At 34.6% G+C, this 22,428-nt stretch overlaps 1 protein-coding gene and 2 long non-coding RNA genes across 5 annotated transcripts; 2 read left to right on the forward strand and 1 right to left on the reverse strand.

Annotated features, from left to right (window-relative positions):
• The first annotated feature begins 2,872 nt into the window (after positions 1-2,872).
• LOC138336302 (uncharacterized) lies at positions 2,873-4,492 on the forward strand. Its single transcript, XR_011210408.1, has 2 exons — positions 2,873-4,030; positions 4,323-4,492. It is a non-coding gene; the product is annotated as an uncharacterized lncRNA (long non-coding RNA).
• Positions 4,493-5,267: 775 nt separating this feature from the next.
• Positions 5,268-6,453, forward strand: LOC138336303 (uncharacterized). The gene is made up of 2 exons (XR_011210409.1): positions 5,268-5,991; positions 6,284-6,453. It is a non-coding gene; the product is annotated as an uncharacterized lncRNA (long non-coding RNA).
• LOC138336301 (sulfoquinovosidase-like) lies at positions 6,304-21,063 on the reverse strand. 3 transcript variants are annotated; one of them, XM_069285738.1, is made up of 11 exons: positions 20,299-20,427; positions 19,368-19,501; positions 14,057-14,245; positions 13,133-13,373; positions 12,301-12,641; positions 11,866-12,007; positions 11,020-11,241; positions 9,811-10,026; positions 9,061-9,303; positions 8,352-8,657; positions 6,304-6,366 (listed from the first exon to the last, which is right to left on the reverse strand). In XM_069285738.1, exons 1-11 carry the CDS (start codon positions 20,354-20,356, stop codon positions 6,332-6,334), a joined length of 2,127 nt encoding a protein of 708 aa, XP_069141839.1. In that variant the 5' UTR covers positions 20,357-20,427; the 3' UTR covers positions 6,304-6,331. The 3 variants fall into 3 exon arrangements, with proteins under 3 accessions (XP_069141839.1, XP_069141838.1, XP_069141837.1); XM_069285737.1 differs by lacking the exons at positions 6,304-6,366; positions 20,299-20,427 and adding an exon at positions 20,772-21,063 and having other exon boundaries at positions 7,420-8,657; XM_069285736.1 differs by lacking the exon at positions 6,304-6,366 and having other exon boundaries at positions 7,420-8,657; positions 20,299-20,425.
• Positions 21,064-22,428: the final 1,365 nt, after the last annotated feature.

A 22,428-nucleotide genomic window follows, 5' to 3' on the forward strand; every position in this document is an offset into this window, starting at 1 on the left:
CCTACAACAACATTCCAGACATGTTTGTTGTACAATATAGATATCTGGGACTTTTTGATATAAACTGTCGGGTGTGAATGTAAGAACATAACCTTACGTCGAACTCGAACAAATCCAGTCGCCAGGCAATGTTTGTTAGTGACGTATTTTAGTAGCATACAAACTCTGTTCCCCTTTTGAGTCACCGCTACGGAAATCTTCTTTGAATGATCTGGACACAACATCTTTGTTTTCAAACATAACACTAAGTATGGAATCGTGACAATTGCCACGTACGCAACTGCGATTGGGGTTGGAATGTGTTGTTGTGGTAAAGGGAGGTGTGTTAAAGTAGATAAAAGAAAGTCTGGTTTGTTAAATGGATGTATATAAAAGGATATATCACATATCACAGGATGAAAATAAATTAATAACAATTCATATGGTGATTATAGATTTTTTATTTACCTCAATTAATGCCAGGTAACAAAGTGTTGTTTAACGTATTGCTTTCTGACTTAAAACTCACTGTCAAAAACAAATTTTAAAATGTCAGCAACAGGTGACAGTAACGCTAAGCTATTAAGCCACAACGAACAAAGCCTGAAGTAACCAGCAAGTAAATATCTGATAAAAATTAAAGCATCATGATCCAAGAAAACTATATGCTACTACAAGTATCAGTTATGATTGCTCATCCTTTAAACAGATATGTTATTTAAGATGAATACATTTCTATTTTTCTTCCCCAGCATACATTGTACGTTGTTTGTAAATGAAAGTTGGAATAAATTAATTACATCATAATATTCAAAGGGAGGCAATCGTGCCATATGTGATGTTAGTAAATTCCGGAAAACAGGAATATTAAAATCAAATGCTAAGAAAAAGATTATTCATAATTCAACTGTTATCCTCAACAACAATGTGTATCATTAATGAACGATCAGGGACAATCAACATACTTTCGTTTACAAACAATGAGAAAAGGCTTCAAGAAGTAAAATATTTACAACCGATTCAATGATAAGCATAGGTGTATAATAGTACATGTATAGAAACTTATGTAATTATTATACTTGTTAATAATAGAAACACATTGTATTAACTCAAATACTTTATATAGACAAGAATTGCTAGTACACTGGTGTTATCTGATGAATATTTCTTGTGGCGAGGTTGATAGTCTATTCGATGACCTGTTTAGTATTGAGACAACCTCATTTTTAATTTTAACCACACCTAGCTACATTTAATCGAGACGGTCACACGTTTTGACGTCTGATAGATAAGGAAACTATCATGGACACATTTTTTCCCTTCACATTAGCAAATCTAAGTTTTCAGCGCTTTCCTATTTCGCAATCTACAGTACTTTCCTATCTGCTTTACACAATGTGTGCTTTCTTTTCGAAACAAAGACTTCTGACATCAATTTCGACTTGTTGTGACATCAATTTTGATTTATTTTTCTTTTGATTAAGCTCTATACCATTATTTCCCTTTGACTTAAACATGACAGACAAACGTGCCATTTATCAATAACAAAAAAAAAAAAAAAAAAAAAAATCTACTTCAAATTTACAGGAATGATCAGGTACGGTTTTGATTAACATATATAAATCTTATTAATAAGCTTTATTTTGTTGTGCTACGTTGAATCCTAAATATTTATATCGCTAACATACTGATGCTTCTAAGGTGTTGTGTTAAGGGATCTGTCGAAGATTCGGATCCGTAAATACGTATGACCAACACAGGTGTTAGATAACCCCTGGCAACATTCTCTCGCCCCTGTCATGTGACGCCATTCTCATGACTGAAATGTTATAAAACGCCAGACACAAGTCGCGTGATCAGAAGACCGTCTCAGACAATTCTAGTCCCCGACAGCACAGTTTATTTCGTTTAACGCTTGGCGTTAGAGCTGATTCTTTGACAATAATTGAGATAGTAACCGTATCAATGAGGATCTTTTATTGCGCATGCGCTGTTGCCGTGTTGGTGGTTGTTGCAGAGGTGTTGGGTGAGGAACCACAACTGCCTTGTTCGCCATGTTATAATACCACGTGCGGTGACCCCCCGGAGAACTGCGAACTGGACAAGATTCCGTGTGGATGCTGCCCAACCTGTGTTCGACTGGAGGGGCAGCTTTGCGAGTCTTTTGCTCCTAGGTACCATTGAAACTTTAATAGGAATTTTACTATTACTTTACTCAGAGTAAATCCTTTTCAGCATTTGAGTTATTTTTGGAGTTCTTTGATGTAAAATCCAATCTAAGATTTTTAGCTTTATCTCACTTTATTCTTCATATCACATTTTTTGTTCTTGATTGTAATCAAGACTTCATTATTTTATCCTTGATATTATAAGTCTATTATGTTATCTATTGTATTTCAATCGGACAGTGCTGATGTTGAGTTTGCAGCATCTATTTAACAATTTGTGTATGTAAAAATAATAGTATCGTCAGCTGTTTCAGACACGAAGAAATTAAAGTTACCGCTTTGTGGGTTTGAAACGATTCAATGCTGAAACGCCTATTTTCATTTAAAATGGCATGTGCTATTTCATCTGATATAAAGAGAGTCAATCTACAGGCGAATGTTAAAATTGATATTACGATACCATACATTAGCCGCAGTACCTCTCCGTCACAGTCTACCGGCTTTCATGTTTTGTTGGTTGCGAAACTGAATGTTTTGTCATGTAATGTTGAAGGTGCGGTTATGGTTTGAAATGTCTGACTCCCGGGGGATTCTATGACGGACGGCCCCCATGGTACATGCAGTATATGAGAGGTGTATGTGTTAAAGGGCCACAGACACACTCGGACTCTACCCTCCGGCAGGGAAGTCCTCACCGTCTCCAGTCGTGACCGCAGCAGGTAAGATTGATAAAATTTTCTTGGTCTACACATTTTAGCATTATAAAGTATGCATCCTATTTTTTGATATCCAACTAATTATGTTAAATTATGTTTTAATGGTTTTTAAGTTTCTGTAGGTCCAAATTTGTTTTTTTTTTCTCAAAAAAAGTTTAACCGAATTGAAGGGCTGTTTCCTTATCAAATGAATAAACCATACGGCAAATAAATATTTTATAACGCTTTGGTTGATTGATGGGATTAACTTTTACTTTGTGTTGTTGGGATATGACATACATACGACGTGATGGCGGTTGAACAATATAAACACGATAAGCCACATTTGAACTTATCTAATGAAATGATGCAGTATAAAGGGGAAACGTCTGAAATTCTAAAACATGGTCGGTTTATTCTCAATTATACTTTCCGATGTAATATATACATAGTACGTGTATAATGATTTGTAGAATAATACATGTTACATATTTTCCTATATCGTATGGCTGTAAAGAGACATTAACTATAGCAAGGCAGCCAACACGCAACATCAGTAGTTTTCCAATTATCATTAAACTCCATGTCACTGTCTCTACAAATAGTAAAAACCGTCCGCAAACAAACCTAGAATGTAAACCTCTTTTGTTTACATAGATAGCAAAAAGACACCATAACTTATAGTAGTGATACTGCGAAGTCGCTTCAATTTGTTATTGGCGTGCTACATTTTATTAGCAATACTAGAGTAGTTCCCCTTTATTGGCGCTCTCGTTTATTACTATAGCGGGTATCCCTATTTTGCCGGGGTCCAAATTTTGCCACTTTTATGATAACAAGTGATATATTGATATGCATGACGTTAGGTGAGCAGTTCGATAATCAGTAAGAAATGGAGATAATCTTCATAACAAATTTCAAACCATTAACAAAATAATTCTCTATCGACAGACATATCCTTATTTCTGGAAGTTACCTTCACGTGGCGACAATTCCTGTGGGGTATCAGAGAGATTAACGTGATTAAAAATGTTGTTTATTTTGTCTTGATTCCACATAATGTTGAATGAGTGTCTTATACATTAATCCAATTACTGTGCATGAGCATTTTACTGTACATTTTATTCTATCATTTTTAAACAGAAGTAAAACTAATCGTAAGAGGGAATACTATTATGTTTCAAAAAGGTAATATTTTTGATGCAGTATGAAGGTAGTATCGATCATGTAAAGATCTTAACATTACACAGCTTTTGAAATTTCATTTTAATGGCCTAGATCACAAAATTGATGCGCGTTAATATATTATATTGAATCAAAGAATAAATAATTGATATATATTCTCATAAAGAACAAGAACGGAAGGATGAATCGAAATACTAAACTTAACAACTTTTAGCGGTTATTTTATTTTGCGATTAATATTGATTGTAAATCTTCACAATAACTACCGGCGACATTTGTAACGTTTTTATTTCAGATACAGACGACACAATGTAACAGCCTAGATGATCGGTCGTTATACCTTCTATGTACTCCTCAGATATGTCGTATGTGGAGAATCTGTTCAAAATTAATGATCAAAGTTTTACTCAATATTGCCACTACATCAATTTTCACTATCGTACAAATAAATCTTTTCATCCATTATCTTGAGTTCTTGTCTGTTATGTTTTAAGGTTAAGTCAACTATATACGACAATTCAATAATTCAAATTCAAAGTCTCTAAAATTCACGGATTTTTTTATTTTACATTGAACATACAATTCTCGTCATGTTTATATGATATATAAAAACATCTGTTGAATATACAAAGGTAGCAATTTAACAGAAAAAATTAACTTTAATCGAGGTGGGGGTAAAAAATCCAATATGGCGACTGTCGTCCCTTTCTCTGTTTTATAGTAAATATCCCGATTTTTAAATAATTTTTTCAAATCTCGTATTTTTTGGAAAATATCCAAAGGTCTGTCATGTATACTCATCAGTCCATCCTCCAAATACAAAAAAATGTATGACAACGTCCATTTCCATTGAGTTGGCCCCCTGTGGTCTATGATCGTTTTTAGCCTGAGCCAGCTAGGAAAATTAGACTGGGCCAATTAATACTGTTCAAAATCAGAAATAATCTCTTCAAAATTCTTCAAAAGCACAAACACTTGTGATTTCAGACAAAGATTTACTCACATGAATAAAATGTAGTCAACATGAACAGTATCCTGTTACAGTAGGCAGGCAAGCCAATCATAATGGCCGCCATTTTGTTTGAGTCAAAGATAATAATGAAACCGGACACGTGTAGAACAAAAAATCCGGATTTTATCAAATATTATTTATGTTATTAAAAAAAATTATCATAAATATTATTGAATAACAATATGAAAATAATAAATATATGCATATTTAAGGCTTTTAAAAAAGTGTTAAAAATTACACTAAAATGTTTTTTTCGCTTATGACCCTTGTTTTGACCCTTTCACCCGTTTTTTCAAAGGTGATCACCCGATTTGACCTCATCAGAGGTTGGCAATACTGTAAACTCCATGTCACTGTCTCTACAAATAGTAAAAACCGTCCGCAAACAAACCTAGAATGTAAACCTCTTTTGTTTACATAGATAGCAAAAAGACACCATAACTTATAGTAGTGATACTGCGAAGTCGCTTCAATTTGTTATTGGCGTGCTACATTTTATTAGCAATACTAGAGTAGTTCCCCTTTATTGGCGCTCTCGTTTATTACTATAGCGGGTATCCCTATTTTGCCGGGGTCCAAATTTTGCCACTTTTATGATAACAAGTGATATATTGATATGCATGACGTTAGGTGAGCAGTTCGATAATCAGTAAGAAATGGAGATAATCTTCATAACAAATTTCAAACCATTAACAAAATAATTCTCTATCGACAGACATATCCTTATTTCTGGAAGTTACCTTCACGTGGCGACAATTCCTGTGGGGTATCAGAGAGATTAACGTGATTAAAAATGTTGTTTATTTTGTCTTGATTCCACATAATGTTGAATGAGTGTCTTATACATTAATCCAATTACTGTGCATGAGCATTTTACTGTACATTTTATTCTATCATTTTTAAACAGAAGTAAAACTAATCGTAAGAGGGAACACTATTATGTTTCAAAAAGGTAATATTTTTGATGCAGTATGAAGGTAGTATCGATCATGTAAAGATCTTAACATAACACAGCTTTTGAAATTTCATTTTAATGGCCTAGATCACAAAATTGATGCGCGTTAATATATTATATTGAATCAAAGAATAAATAATTGATATATATTCTCATAAAGAACAAGAACGGAAGGATGAATCGAAATACTAAACTTAACAACTTTTAGCGGTTATTTTATTTTGCGATTAATATTGATTGTAAATCTTCACAATAACTACCGGCGACATTTGTAACGTTTTTATTTCAGATACAGACGACACAATGTTACAGCCTAGATGATCGGTCGTTATACCTTCTATGTACTCCTCAGATATGTCGTATGTGGAGAATCTGTTCTAAATTAATGATCAAAGTTTTACTCAATATTGCCACTACATCAATTTTCACTATCGTACAAATAAATCTTTTCATCCATTATCTTGAGTTCTTGTCTTTATGTTTTAAGGTTAAGTCAACTATATACGACAATTCAATAATTCAAATTCAAAGTCTCTAAAATTCACGGATTTTTTTTATTTTACATTGAACATACAATTCTCGTCATGTTTATATGATATAAAAACATCTGTTGAATATACAAAGGTAGCAATTTAACAGTACTTGAATGTTGAGCTAATAAACAGAAGATAGATAAAAGTATTCTGTCTTTGCATATTACAGAGTTACCTCCCTTGCAGGTAGGTATACATTGTGACGTCACTATTTTGTGAGCAAAACTCACGTCATTTTTCTGAAAATAATGACGTTACGCACGCAAACGCTTGACGTCATAATTAATAAGGACAGCAAGGACAGATAACTATGCAATGTGCACATAGAGGATAATTGTACCTTACAAACTATCGCTGTGTTCTTGTAAAAATCTTGTTAGAGCTGCGAATTCGGGACATAATGTACATGTATAATAAAAACGCTCAAAATATACATTGCGTGTTGTCGTCGGTGCAGCAGTGCATGAAATATTAGAATTATTTCTATTCTGCCTTGCTTGGGATTTCAAAACATTTTCATGACTAATCTCCTTTTATGATTTCAAAATGACAACGAAATTCAATAATAAGAATGAAGTTGATGGCTTACAGCATTGTACTGTTATAATAAGGCTGCTTCTGTAGATGTAAACTACTTTATTTATGTATTGGTTATATTTACATTTAAACTAGTCAATGGAGAGAAAATAGGTAAAACATTAAAGTATGATAATAAAACTTCTAGTGTGCATAAAGAAAAATATCTTTTGATGGAACAGCCTATGATGTAGTGAGAAATAGTTAATGCTAATTACTTTCGGTGTGTTGCCATGGACAACCGACTCAACAATAACAGCTGATGAAATGGTTCTCTCAATAAAGCGGATATACAAAGATAAATATAATACATTAATCTATTTAAAATATTTTAATTAGAATATATTTTCATTTTGATCAATTTTAAAAATATTTCAATACTCATATAGACTTAAACCCAGTCTTTGCGTGACCTCTCGAACTCTGATGAAGGTATTAATACGCCAGAGCCTAACTGACAAATTAATGTTGGAAATTATCATACATTGGGCTTAGTAGCTACATATAGGTACTGTGCAGTGGCAATGTAGATATAATCCGTTGTTGGCATTTATAGGTATGTTATAGGTACGTAATAATAACACTGTTCTGAATATAGTACAAAACATTATTAAAAAAAACAATACTTAAGTCAAATTAAATAAAACGATATATGAAAAAATATCATATGATATAATGTGTATTTAACGATGTTGCAATGTGCTTCTGTTCTGCATTTGCATATTACAGAGTTATCTGCCCTTGTGGGTATGTATTAATTGTGACGTCATGTGTCTGCGAGCGTAACGTCATACCTTTCAGAGAAAACGACGTGAATTGCACTCACAAAATAATGACGTAACAATATATAATTACCCGTAAGGGAGCTAACTCTGTAATATGCAGTAATCTGAGTGATGAAGCCATACATTTATACACTATAAGCGATCGTTAATACTTCGACATTCTAGCAAAGCATGGGATTTAATCATATGGCGTCACTCAATGCAAATCCCTTGAGGAACCGAATCACAAAGACTACAAAAAGATTCCACCAAACGCCGCTACCAAGTGCTGCCGCTCTGTTAATGCATGGTACCAAGATAGTTGGGTACGTAGTAGGTAGTGGAAGGGGAGGGGACGGAGGGGCAGGTAAATCTTTAAAAGATTCAAATACGGATTTATAAGTACTCTCGTAATTATAAAATACCAAAGGCTTTCCGAGTGGAGCTGATAGGTTAGTGATTTTCGTAAACCCTGCATATTCACCTCCGTCCCATATGTTTACCCAGGTTCCTTGTGGAAGGTAGATATCGCCCGAGGTGGCGCCCTGAGTGACTATCGGAGCCACCACCAAGTCTGGACCGTACATATACTGGTATTTTGCAGCGTAGCTATTCGGTGTCTGATCAACGAAGAACATAGGGCGCTGCACTGGTGTTCCAGTTTGTATGTATTCCTCTATTGCGGCTCTGGTATAGTTAGCCAGAATGCTGTGAGCCTTGGACAGACGGGCGAAGTGCTGCAGCAGGTAGGAGTTTGAATATACCTGTACATTAGCATCTGGTTGGTTGCCTGAAGGACAAAATGTTTTTCTTCAACGGTAATTCATTTTATACAAAATGTACAAAATTTACTTGTAATCTTTTTATGAGAATACTGTAAATTAGTCTATTTTCACGTATACATCATTTCGCGTGTACAATATTCCCATTACAAAACATCGGGATCAAGATATATTATTAAAATTCGTGCATTCATATTATAAACAGTAATTAGTGAAACGTTAGATTTGGTGTTCGACATCTACCAGAAAATTACGTAAACATGTGTATCTCACGAAAATGCATACAGAAGTGGAGGACATCAATGTACTTCTCTTACTTACCACAACAGGACATTCAATGTTAAAGAGTTTTTACGTAGTTTGCTAAAAAGCTGTATAGATAGTGAAAATGAAAACAAAAAGTCAAATTACCTTCATGTGTGCGCATGTATGGAGTAAATACAGCCATTTCGCCGGATCTGATGAGCAGTTCCGAGGTACGTTTGAGTCCCATGCTGGCGAATGTGGTGTATCCCCCAATATCGAAGTGGGTCATCCCGATCCCAGATACCCCAGCCGACAGTGCTGCCACCACAGTGGACGGTAGACCATCTGCGAGGTCAAAGTTCACGTTCTGATCACCTGCCCACATCAGCGTCGTATAGTTGGAAATACCTAAAAGTCCATACAATGCCATAGAACCATCATCTAAGAAGGTGCAGTTTTGGAAAAAGTTGAGCAGCCTTTTGAGAACTCAATATGCTTTAGCTACTAACAACCACTGTCGAATCTTACAAGATATCACATTTCTGATTACGTTAATTTTTACCGGTCATATACCCCAAAGTATCACATCATTACAAAAAATTATAATTGTTTTTGTAATAATATAGGATAAATTATACATAATTGTACATTATCGCCTTCTGAACAACTTAAACCCAATGAATAAAATGTTAAAATTCATAACGCGGGTCGTCCTATCTTTCCGCCTTCATCCTTATCACTACGCCAGACGTCATAGGCATAACAGCCAAATGCCACTTCATTGTTAACCTAGATTATGCAGGCAATCTTCCGTTTGTTTGTGGCTGTATCCTCATCTTAGGCCATTGATATCAGTTTCCTTATGCTATCATTATGTTTCGGAAACGAAGTAGACCTTTAAAAATGAAATTTTACCTGAATATCCAGACCTCATAAAGAAGACCACTTCGCCTTCTTTATTTGATTCCTGTACTGCCACCCTGTTCATCTGTGCCCAGTACAACGGCCATTTGTTATGGAGTGTTTCACCTTCCCCGTGGTGAAAATGTGCCGTAGTCGGTAGGTACTCTCCAAAGTCTGCCATCCATCCTCCCAGACCTATGTCTATCATATTCTTCTTGAGGATGGTCTCTGTAAGAAAATGGGTATACTATACAGTTATTGCACTGGCGGTAGAGAGACATAAAGATTTGTTTACTCAAGGCACATCATATTTCCCGAGGGCGTACACGATGTTTTGTCGCCCTAACACGTAACGTCTCTCGACTAATCATTTTCTGTGAAGTATTATAAGTGTCATTCATACGTGGATATGAAGAATAGGGATAGTCTACCCGTCGGTCACAAAATGTTGTAAAATCCGAGGCTTGCCGAGGGTTTTACAACATATTGAGATCCCGAGGGAAGAATATCCCTATCCTTCATATCCACGTATGAAAGAGTATATTTCTCCCATACCTCTACGTTTTCTTGAAATTTGACTTCTATTGATTTCCGCCATTTTGAAATAAAATCTCCGTTCGAAAAAAAATGCGTGATATTTTCAACGCAGAATCCAGCTTAATTTCAAAAAGAAATTGTTATAATTGTGACTAGAAAATAGTAATTTTGTTGACGCTGTGACGTCACGAGGCTTTATTTCACGTGTAGGTATGAGAGAAAATAATATAGTATCTCGTCTTTTACATGATCTCTGTAACAAGTCGGGTATATCATTAATAATTCTCTACAAATATTCTGAAGCATATTAAACATATTATTGAAGTACTTATCGAGCAAGTGCTTTCTGGGTAGTCTATCTGTAACATAGATGGTTGACGTTAACACATGCATTCGAAACTGAATTTACAAATATGTTGATGATATCTCCAATAATAACTCTAGATAATATGTGTAATCCGCATTTTGTTGTATAAAAATATTGTGTGTATGGTATGATTATAACAGCCAGTTTCTTTGTATCTATGGCTTTGGTATTGTATCATCTTCAAAGTTGATAAAGAGCTGATGTTGTTGTGATATGTCGTTGAAACGCCAATGTTAAAGACGTTCCGTGAATATATGGGCTGCTAGATAAGTCTACAGTATGTGATTCATTCTGACCCCATTTCACTAATAGAGTACCTTTATACCACGTAAAGGCGTCTGGGTTAGTGAAGTCAATGGATCCACAGAAGAACTCTCCAAAGTTGGTGAGAAGGGTTTTGTTAGTTCTCGGGTCCATAATGAAATATCCCAAACTGTCTGCCTCCTTAAATAAGTCCCCGTCTTTGTTGAGGTTCGGGTTTACATAGGCCAGTACCCGTATACCTTGTTTCTTAAGGTCGGAGATAGTGTCGTTCCATTCTGAGAAATACAATTATAAAAGAATTTCATGTGCTGAAAGCATATATAGTTCATTTTTTTATATAAATGTGCACTCAATTTAATTTCATATTCCTAAAATTTACGCATTTGTAATTCCGTTTCTTTATCTTAGAAATGCTCCACCGCCGACAGAACACACATGATATATTCATCACTTTAGCAAACATCGGTGTTTAATCCTATAAATATAGATCTATATATGTCTATTTAACACAAGAACAATATGAAATAATTTATTTTGCTTTTAATGTATGCACAAACGGTACGTATTCCATATAGGACATAGTTCCACAGATTTTTTTTCCGGAACGCAATTAATAATTCTTAATATTTCATCTTGAAGTAAAATTAGAAGCTCAAACTTTTCAATAGTGGTAATGGTGTGATGTAAGTAACTTTTGTAACTGAAAAATACTAATTCGTCTGCTTCTGCTTTTGATAGAGAAAAAAATACCATTTTTCAGCGGTTGGGCATCTTTAAATTAATTTTGTTTCCTTAAAAAATATTTCCATGTTCTACGTGTCTATGTAAGTTCGTTAAAATTAATGTGATCACAAATATAGCGAAATTCGAACGAATAAAAAAATGTATATAAACCTCACTGTTATACAGTGTGGTGTTGAGTTTCCAGTTCCAGAAAACTCTCTTTCCGAAAGAGGTGTGGATATCTCCGGACCAGTCCTGTATCCAGAGTCCATTCACCTTTACACCTGCATCCTGGACCGTCTTCAGTCTGGCCAACATCTATAACATATATTATTTACTTTGATCATGGTCAAGTTTCTCAAAACACAGCTTTCCTTAGCAAATACCTATATACGAGCGATACCTATCGCTTATTATGTGAGACATGATATATATATGATAAAATAATTTCGATAGTTAATAATAATTATTGTAATTATAACTGTTATATTACAAACATCACACAATAATATCAATATGTGACAACTAATTCGTTTCGAAAAAAGAATGCTGAAATAGACATGAGTAAAGCACACCAGATGATTATACAAGAACCTTGTTATTCAACATACCGTGTCTGTTCCGCCCTGGACGCCTATTGTAATACCGGAAGTGACCCAGTCCGGAAGTGGAGGCATGCGGCCCTGAAACTGAGACAGGGACTGCACCAGTGATAACGGAGAGTTTCCGGTCTTGAAGTAGAATTTACCCACAATGCCCTTGATGAAGATCTCGTGATAAGTTGAAGAGCTGAAGTCAAGCACAATGTAATTAGTGTCCTTGTAATGGAGGTAGTAGTTCCGAGTACTCACGAAGGATGGCTGGGGGAAATATGTCGTGTGGAAGGCACCACCACCTCCGGTCTTTAGGTCAGCGTAATACGTCACCAGATTACTCTTATCCCTGCCAACACCTAACATGATTTAAAATATATCAGTTTCAATCGTGATACAAGTGTAAAATAGGATGATGAAACGTATTTTGAGGGAAGGGCATGTTTGCCCCCCCCTGCTTCCTAGGCCCTTGTCACTAATAACACATATTTGAAGAAATTGAAAAAAAAGTAAAGAAGTCTGAATTCGAAAGCCATATGCAACCAACCAATGAGAGACGCGCTGTATGTAAGCAACTGCTTTAGAATTAATCACACGAATGCTCCATTATAAAACATTCATAGTAATGGAATAAATTACATTTGATAAAACCAGTGTACTTGGATTAGTAACCGATGGTCCATTTGTGCGAACATCTAACAGAGAATAACAAAAATGCTGATTTTATTATAAACAGTTCCTCTCAGAAACAATAATGAATTAATTTAATTTCATTCAATATTGAAATCCTAAAAAAAGATCGATGTTGACTTCCGAACAGCCTCGTTTTCAAATGAAGTATATTTCGTACCTTGCTCCCTTGTCCATATAGGGTATTTGAGATCGTCTGCCCGCAGCACTGATACTACCTCCGGTGGAGTGTATGTTCTTTCCCGGAGGTTGAAGTGAGAAAACTGTTCCCCGCCCCCGAACACCTTTTCGGTGGCTTCAGCGTATATCCTCAGCCACAGATATTGGTAATTTGTAGCGCCAACATCTACTGTTGATACAACCAGGTCACTGTCTGGGGTAGACTCGAACGTCACATTACACTGAAACAAATGACATGGTGCACTGAAACAGATTTCATATTACTTAAAAGTTGTATAGTCTACAACTTTTTCTAATTTTTTGTAGAAAAAAAAACATTTAAAGTGTTCTTCATATTTTTCGTCAAGCTTCCCATATTTACCGAGTTTTGTAAAGTTTGTATTCGCAAAGTTATTAAATAATTAAATCTAACTATTGGTTTTCCTCATATACAGGTTTAAAATAGCTCGAAATCGCCGATCTTTTCCGATCTATTCCGATCTGTACGGGTATATACGACTCGGGATGATATTCACCAATGACGCTTCGCATCTATGCCAAACAAATGTCTGTCCGTTTTGTTTATGACTTTTTAAACCCAAACGATAATGAGAATAATGCTTATATTTTAATTCAATTAACTCAATCAAGTACTAATTAGGCAAACAATTCATTGATTTTACTTTTACAATAAAACAAATTGAGTTGTGGTGCATTGATATCCAATAGTTTAGTTTGGCCAATGACTGTGCCACTTTTAAAATATCCCGCGAAAACGCCTGTATGTATGACGTCATAATACTAGACTTAAAACTGTTTAGGTCTATGAAAAAATACAGCATTATAATTCAATGCTAAATGATGGTAGGCGGCTTCATACCAAACAATATCTCAAACATATTCGTCTGATGTTAATAAAGCAAACCTGGAAATCGTCTCCATCGAATTTTAACAGCACATAATCTTTGTCCTCTGTGGTAATATGTTCATATTTCCGGAGAGGGATACGATCCTGTATCACATTGTCGATATGGAAATTCCCTAATCCTCCAATGAAATTAGTTTGGCCTTCTCCAACGAACACCATAGGGTTCTTTAAAGTATGCTGGAAAATCTGCAGATAAAAAAGACAAAACTAAGTCTTTATGTTATCCATAAACAAGAACTGAACAAAAGAATATGTCTGAAATCTCGTTTTCAAAAACTGTATAAACACGAGGCTAAATGTAGGGTCATCATACGAGGAAGCCACAAGTTTTAAATCATAGAATAAGAAATACGGTTGTTAACTAAGTTGATGTGAAAACTATAATAATTTGCTCCACAAAAATCATCAAAACTTGTTTTGACACATCCATATTAATACTACAAATCTGAGTTGAAAATACGAGTAGTTATGCAGTGTTACAGCCCATTTTGAAAAAATTAACGCAATTTGAAATAATTTTTCAAAGCGGGTTATAACAATGCAATGTATACATTTTCCCATGTTTCTTTTTGTTTTCAAAAAAAAAGAAAAGAAAAAAATTCATGAAACTGAAAAAAGCTTGTTTTTGAGGGAAACACATCATCAATATCTTTCTTGTGCAGAATGAAAATTTTTGCTTTAAATCCGACGATGCTAGTTAAAGAGCATGCATTTGAGAATAACAAACACTATTGTATAACTTGGCACAAACAAAAGTGACAATACAGGGGTAGATGTGGTATAATAACTGCAGCAGTGTTGATGAGGATTATGAGCATCAAACGATTACTGCTTCACTGTTGGTGATTCCATGGTGAGGTGTTATGATAAAAAATACTTCCTATGTTCTATATTGATGAGGTGTTCCGATATGAAATACTTCCTGTGACATACTAATAAGGTGTTCCTATATAAAATACTTCCTATGTTATATATTGATGAAGTGTTCCGAATATAAATACTGCCTATGGAATATTGATGAATTGTTCCGATATAAAATACTTCCTATGACATATTGATGAGGTGTCCAATAAAATACTCCTTGACAAACTGATGAGATGTTCCGATAAAAAATACTTCCTTTGGCGAACTGATGAGGTGTTCCGATATAAAATAAACTCCTATGAAGAACTGATGAAGTGTTCCGATATAAAATACTTCCTTTGACGAACTGATAAGGTGTTCCGATATAAAATACTTCCTATGACGAACTGATGAGGTGTTCCGATAAAAATTATTTCCTATGACATACTGATGATGTGTTCAGATAAAATACTTCCCTTGACAAAATGATGAGATGTTTCGATATCAATTACTTCCTTTGGCGAACTGATGAGGTGTTCCGATATAAAATCTTCCTGTGACGACTGATAGGTTTGATATAAAATACTTCCTATACGAACTGATGAGGTGTTCTATGAATGAGAGGTGTTGATATAAATATTCCTTGACGAACTGATAGTTCGATATATTATTCCTATGACATACTGATAGATGTGCTTCCGTATAAAAATTCTTGACAATGAGAACTGCATATATGAGTTCGTTCAGATATATAAAAACTTCCTTGACAATGTAAGGTTTATAATCTATGACGAACTGATGATGTTCGAATTTCTTGACATACTGATGAGTGTTCGATATAAAATACTTCCTTGACGAATGATGAGGTTTTGATATAATATTCCTTGCAACTGATGTGTTTTACGATATAAAATACTTCCTGACGAACTGATGAGTGTCAATATAAATTTCCTTGACGAACTGATGAGTGTTCAGATATAAATTACTTTCCTATGACATACTGATGAGTGTTCCGTAATTCTTCCGATATAAAATACTTCTTGACGAATGAGACTTCCTATGACATACTGATGAGGTGTTCAGATATAAAATACTTCATGACGAATATGGATGTTTCGATATAATACTTCCATGCAACTGATGAGGTGTTCCATATAAATACTTCTGACAACTGATGAGTGATGACACTGATGAGGTGTTCCGATATAAAATACTTCCATGACGAACTGATGAGGTGTTCGATATAAAATACTTCCATGACGAACTGATGAGGTGTTCCGATATAAATTACTTCCTATGACATACTGATGAGGTGTTCACGATATAAAATACTTCCTATGACGAACTGATGAGACGTGTTCTGTTCAGATATAAATACTTCCTATGACAACTGATGAGGTGTTCCGATATAAAATACTTCCTTTGACGAACTGATGAGGTGTTCCGATATAAAATACTTCCATGACGAACTGATGAGGTGTTCCGATATAAAAATTCTTACACTATTGCGATATCCATGAAACTGATGATGTGTTCAGATATAAAATACTTCCCTTGACGAATTGATGAGAGTTTGATATCAATTACTTCCTTTGCGAACTGATGAGGTGTTCCGATATAAAATATTCCTTTGACGAACTGATGAGGTGTTCAGATATAAAATACTTCCCATGACGAACTGATGAGGTGTTCCGATATAAATTTTCCTGCAACTGATATGAGTGTTCAGATATAAAATACTTCCCTTGACGAATGATGAGGTTTGATATAAATTATTCCTTTGGAACTGATGAGTGTTCGATATAAAATACTTCCCTTGACGAACTAATGAGAGTTTTCGATATAAAATACTTCCTTGACGAACTGATGAGGTGTTCCGATATAAAATTTCCTATGACGAACTGATGAGTGTGTTCCGATATAAAATACTTCCATGACGAACTGATGAGTTCGAAATAATTAATTACTGATAGATAGAATAAAATACTTCATTTGACGAACTGATGTGATGTTTCGATATTAATTACTTCCTATGACATACTGATGAGGTGTTCCAATATAAAATACTTCATTTGACTAACTGATGTGATGTTTCGATATTAATTACTTCCAATTGCGAACTGATGAGGTGTTCCGATATAAAATACTTCCTATGTTATATATTGATGAAGTGTTCCGATATAAAATACTTCCTATGGCATATTGATGAGGTGTTCCGATATAAAATACTTCCTTTGACGAACTGATGAAGTGTTCCGATATAAAATACTTCCTATGGCATATTGATGAGGTGATCCAATATATAAAATACTTCCAATGACGAACTGATGAGGTGTTCCGATATAAAATACTTCCTATGACATGCTGATGAGGTGTTTAGATATAAAATACTTCCTTTGACGAACTGATAAGATGTTTCGATATTAATTACTTCCTATGACATACTGATGAGGTGTTCCGATATAAAAGACTTCCTTTAACGAACTGATGAGCTGTTCAGATATAAAATAATTCCTATGAGGAACTGATGAAGTGTTCCGATATAAAATACTTCCTTTGACGAACTGATAAGGTGTTCCGATATAAAATACTTCCTATGACGAACTGATGAGGTGTTCCGATAAAATTATTTCCTATAACATACTGATGATGTGTTCAGATATAAAATACTTCCCTTGACGAATTGATGAGAGGTTTTGATATCAATTACTTCCTTTGGCGAACTGATGAGGTGTTCCGATATAAAATTCTTCCTTTTACGAACTAATGAGGTGTTCAGATATAAAATACTTCCCATGACGAACTGATGAGGTGTTCCGATATAAATTATTTCCTATGACATACTGATGATGTGTTCAGATATAAAATACTTCCCTTGACGAATTGATGAGAGGTTTTGATATCAATTACTTCCTTTGGCGAACTGCTGAGGTGTTCCGATATAAAATTCTTCCTTTGACAAACTAATGAGGTGTTCAGATATAAAATACTTCCCATGACGAACTGAAGAGGTGTTCCGATATAAATTATTTCCAATGACATACTGATGAGGTGCTTAGATATAAAATACTTCATTTGACGAATGGATGTGATGTTTCGATATTAATTACTTCCTATGACATACTGATGAGGTGTTCCGATATAAAATACTTCCTTTGACGAACTGATGAGCTGTTCAGATATAAATTACTTCCAATTGCGAACTGATGAGGTGTTCCGATATTAATTACTTCCTATGACATACTGATGAGGTGTTCAGATATAAAACACTTCCTTTGACGAACTGAAGAGGTGTTCCGATATAAATTACTTCCTGTGACGAACTGATGAGGTGTTCCGATATAAAATACTTCCCATGACGAACTGATGAGGTGTTCCGATATAAAATACTTCCCATGACGAACTGATGAGGTGTTCCGATATAAAATACTTCCAATGACATACTGATGAGGTGCTTAGATATAAAATACTTCCTTTGACAAACTGATGAGCTGTTCAGATATAAATTACTTCCAATTGCGAACTGATGAGGTGTTCCGATATTAATCACTTCCTATGACAAACTGATGAGGTGTTCCGATATAAAACACTTCCTTTGACGAACTGAAGAGGTGTTCCGATATAAATTACTTCCTGTGACATACTAAAGAGCTGTTCCGATATATAAATTACTTCCTGTGACATACTAAAGAGCTGTTCCGATATAAAATACTTCTAATGACATACTAATGAAGTGTTCCCATATAAATTACTTCCTATGACCTACTGATGAGGTGTTCTGATATAAAATACTTCCTGTGACATACTGGTGAGGTGTCCAGATATAAATTACTTCCTATGACGAACTGATGAAGTGTTCCGATATAAATTACTTCCTATGACATACTGATGAGGTGTTCCGATATAAAATACTTCCTGTGGCATTCTAATGGGCTGTTCCGATATAAAATACTTTCCGTTACATACTGATGAGGTGTTCCGATTTAAACACTTCCTGTAACGAACTGATGAGGTGTTCCGATATAAAATACTTCCTCTGACATACTGATTAGGTTTTCCTTTATAAAATACTTCCTATGATATACTGATGAGGTGTTCCGATATTTAATACTCCCTATGGCATACTGATGAGGTGTTCCGATATAAAATACTTCCTATGACATATTTATGAAGTGTTCCGATATAAAATACTTCCTGTGACATACTAATGAGGTGTTTAGATATAAAATACTTCCTATGACATATTGATGAGGTGTTCCGATATAAAATACTTCCTGTGACATACTAATGAGGTGTTCCGATATAAATATTTCCTATGACATACTAATTAGGTGCTTTGATATATAAATAATTTCCATGACATATTGATGAGGTGTTCTGATATAAAGTACTTCCACTTACAAACTGATGAGGTGTTCCGATATAATATACTTTCTGTTATTAGGTTTAAATATATAATACTTACTGTAACATTGTTTATTGAGACCTTGAAGCCGTCAGGTTGTGTCGGAGTGAAAACATATCTCTTTACACCGGAAACGGCGACGAGAAGCTGTACAGTCACCAAGGTAACACAAAGGACGGGTGTCCTCATTTTATCTAAACGACAATCAAAAATGTGATCAGAAAAATACACCATTGCATCAAACATTTTAACATAGTCAAACTTGTCTTTAAAGACCACCAAAGGGACAAAGGAAAATAGTGTTCACAGGAACAATGTAAAAATGCGTTATACGTCACAAGGTGTGTAAAGTCGCTTATATATAGTTAGGCAAATTCATTGTAGATTAAAACGAGATATGATGTCCCATACAAGTATGGTTGAATGCTCGACAGAAATTGGGAAATTACCTACAGCATCACACTTAAAGATGCTCAACCGCTGACAAATGTTAGTTTTCCTCTATCAAAAACAGCAGCGGATGATTGAGTATTTTTTTCAGTTACAAAAGTTACTTATTTTACACCATTACTACCATTGAAAAGTTAGGCTTCCAATTTTACGTCAAGTTAATGATATTAGAAATAATTAATTGCATTCCGATAAAAAATCCATGACAATATGTCCTATCTGAAATGAATAACTAATTCCGCATGCACCAAAAGAAAATTTAATTGTTTCATATTATTTTTTTATGTTTATTAGACATATGTATTCTACACAATTAAACACCAAATATTGTTCAAATGACGAGTGCCATTTATGCTCTGTCGGCGGTTGAGCATCTTTAAGGTTAAGACAAATAATGTACAATACACAAATCATATAATGAACAAGGAAGTATGTAGCTGCTGCCTGTTGCATCCGCAGTTGATTGCGATAAACTGCAGCAAACTCGGTTATAAAGAATACATTGTTGGAACCTTCACGGACAAGTATTGCGTTTACTTACCGTTGTAATTGTTTTGGCATGCAATCTGCGTTTGATATACTTCCCTACATAAATACATGTATTTATAACAACTGTAATCATTACATATATACGCAGTTTAACCCTGCCATAATAAGGAGATTGAATGGATTCGATAAGGATAAGACGATGGAACAACAACATGATAACAGACCTTCCAAGGTATTGAGATACATATACATATATGTAGTGCCTTCCCTAGCCGATAAAACATTAAAAACACATTGATTTCCCTCGTCAGTTTGTAAAAATTTGAAATTCAGTTATAGTTGAACGGAAGGGTGCCAGATACGTGTAATTAAAAATGTTTGTGATATGGGTTGAAACTTTGTTGGGGTATGCAGACCACATGATGATGCAGCAAATGGATATTTTTTAAACATTTAAGAAAAACGCTAGATTATCAGCTGGGACAATAAATATGTAAGTATTTAGATATAATACTAAAAACTTGCCTTCTTTTGTCCTCAATCGGCGTCGATGTTTATAAAGACCTCGTTGCTCGTTGATAATCCAAAGTTCTGATGAATGGCTACCGTGTCCACACTTGTTGGATTGTATGGTGTTATCACATTGGCTGGCTCCTTACCTGGTATCGTTAACCCTACTCAATGACAAGCCTGTTTGGAAAGTGGCTATTTCTTTACTTCTGTCATCCTTGATTGCAGTTTACCCTAATCCGCGCATTTATGTGACATTTTTCAAGTCCTTATTCTTATTATTTTGACATAAAACAATCAGAATACCTAGGTGAACTTTATCTCAATGCCACGTTTTATTTTAATCATCATTCCTAGAGATAAACTTTTTATGCTAAGGTGTAAACTGTTTTATCAATATGATTAAAATCATGACCTCCACGCCGTTCCATGACCTATTCATCGTTACGTCAACAGGGAGTAGTGTACGGGAACGGCGACGAAAAAATTAAGATTTGGATGTTATTAGATTCACTTTATTTTTTATAAAGACCAGACCAATCGTCCTTGTATTGAGCTAGATTAAATGCTAGATATATTGTTATGTGTTTTCCTTCTTATTAGAAAAGAAAAAAAACATCACCATGAACAATAGTTACATTACAGCGTTTATCCGTAAAAGCATTAATCATATGACCTAGATAATTTACTATTGCATTATTTTATACCTATGTATCCGTAGATTATGGTCTAACAGATTCCAGTTTGACACATTAAAATTCATAAAAAGTGCAGTCGCAAGGATTAAACGGAGTGACTCTTTCAGTAATACAGAATATAAACTGGATGAAAACATCTATTTAGAGCATGAGATAACATTTGAGCGTTATCTAGACTAGTTAAACATTGACTGGTGATATGATCAAGTGTGCCACGGCCAAACTTTACTGGTCAAAGATAGGACCCAACTCCAATAAAGAAGGCTTAGTTTGTGTGGCTCGACTGGATGTGTGGTTAGACATTTTATCGTAGTTTTGTGGTAATTTCGTTAAATGCATTGTTATGTTCGTATATGTACGAATTCAATAGATTTGATATCAATTACGAATATATTTGAACGGTAAATTGAAACAAAGCTTGGTTGTTTTTATGGAAACATAGCATACATGAGTCACATCACATGCATTTGCAGCACACTCTATCGTTTAAGTGGGTTGCCCTATCATACTGTAACATTACATCTGCGGGTATGCAGAAAACCTTTTCCTAATCCAATTGAAAATTTAAGCAAAATTAAATATGTTTTAGTTAAATCGGGCCATAACTGATCAACATTTACTCATTTTATTTTAACATTTCTGTTCCAAAAGCAAACTTCAAAAGGCTAACAACTCGAATTTAATTTCAATAAGGTAAAAACTAAAATTTACGTGCCCACATGACTGAACTGATAACAAAGATCATGAAAACATAAAAAAAAGTTTAATTTAAGCAGACCAGGCATGCTACGGCTTTCAACTACAACCTTATCAATTAAAATGTTAGAGTTACCTCCCTTTGAATATACTTGAACCAAATATGATAACCTCTAAAACCTTTAAAGAAAAACATAAATGATAATGGTGATGTTTAAAACTATCAGCAAACTTCGCAACTTCCAAAGAAGACCCTGATAAAACAAGATTAATATAAC

The sequence above is a fragment of the Argopecten irradians genome, chromosome 12 (assembly GCF_041381155.1).
Source record: "Argopecten irradians isolate NY chromosome 12, Ai_NY, whole genome shotgun sequence".
Taxonomy (NCBI): domain Eukaryota; kingdom Metazoa; phylum Mollusca; class Bivalvia; order Pectinida; family Pectinidae; genus Argopecten; species Argopecten irradians.

Bases quoted from the DNA above. Each gene is read 5' to 3' on its own strand.
- LOC138336301 (XM_069285736.1), bottom strand. From the start codon at position 20,356: ATGTATTTATGTAGGGAAGTATATCAAACGCAGATTGCATGCCAAAAC. The intron at 12,642-13,132 runs GTACGAAATATA...AAATCATGTTAG, and splicing joins TATATGGACAAGGGAGCAAG to GTGTTGGCAGGGATAAGAGT. The intron at 9,304-9,810 runs GTAAAATTTCAT...ATGGACTTTTAG, and splicing joins TATGAGGTCTGGATATTCAG to GTATTTCCAACTATACGACG.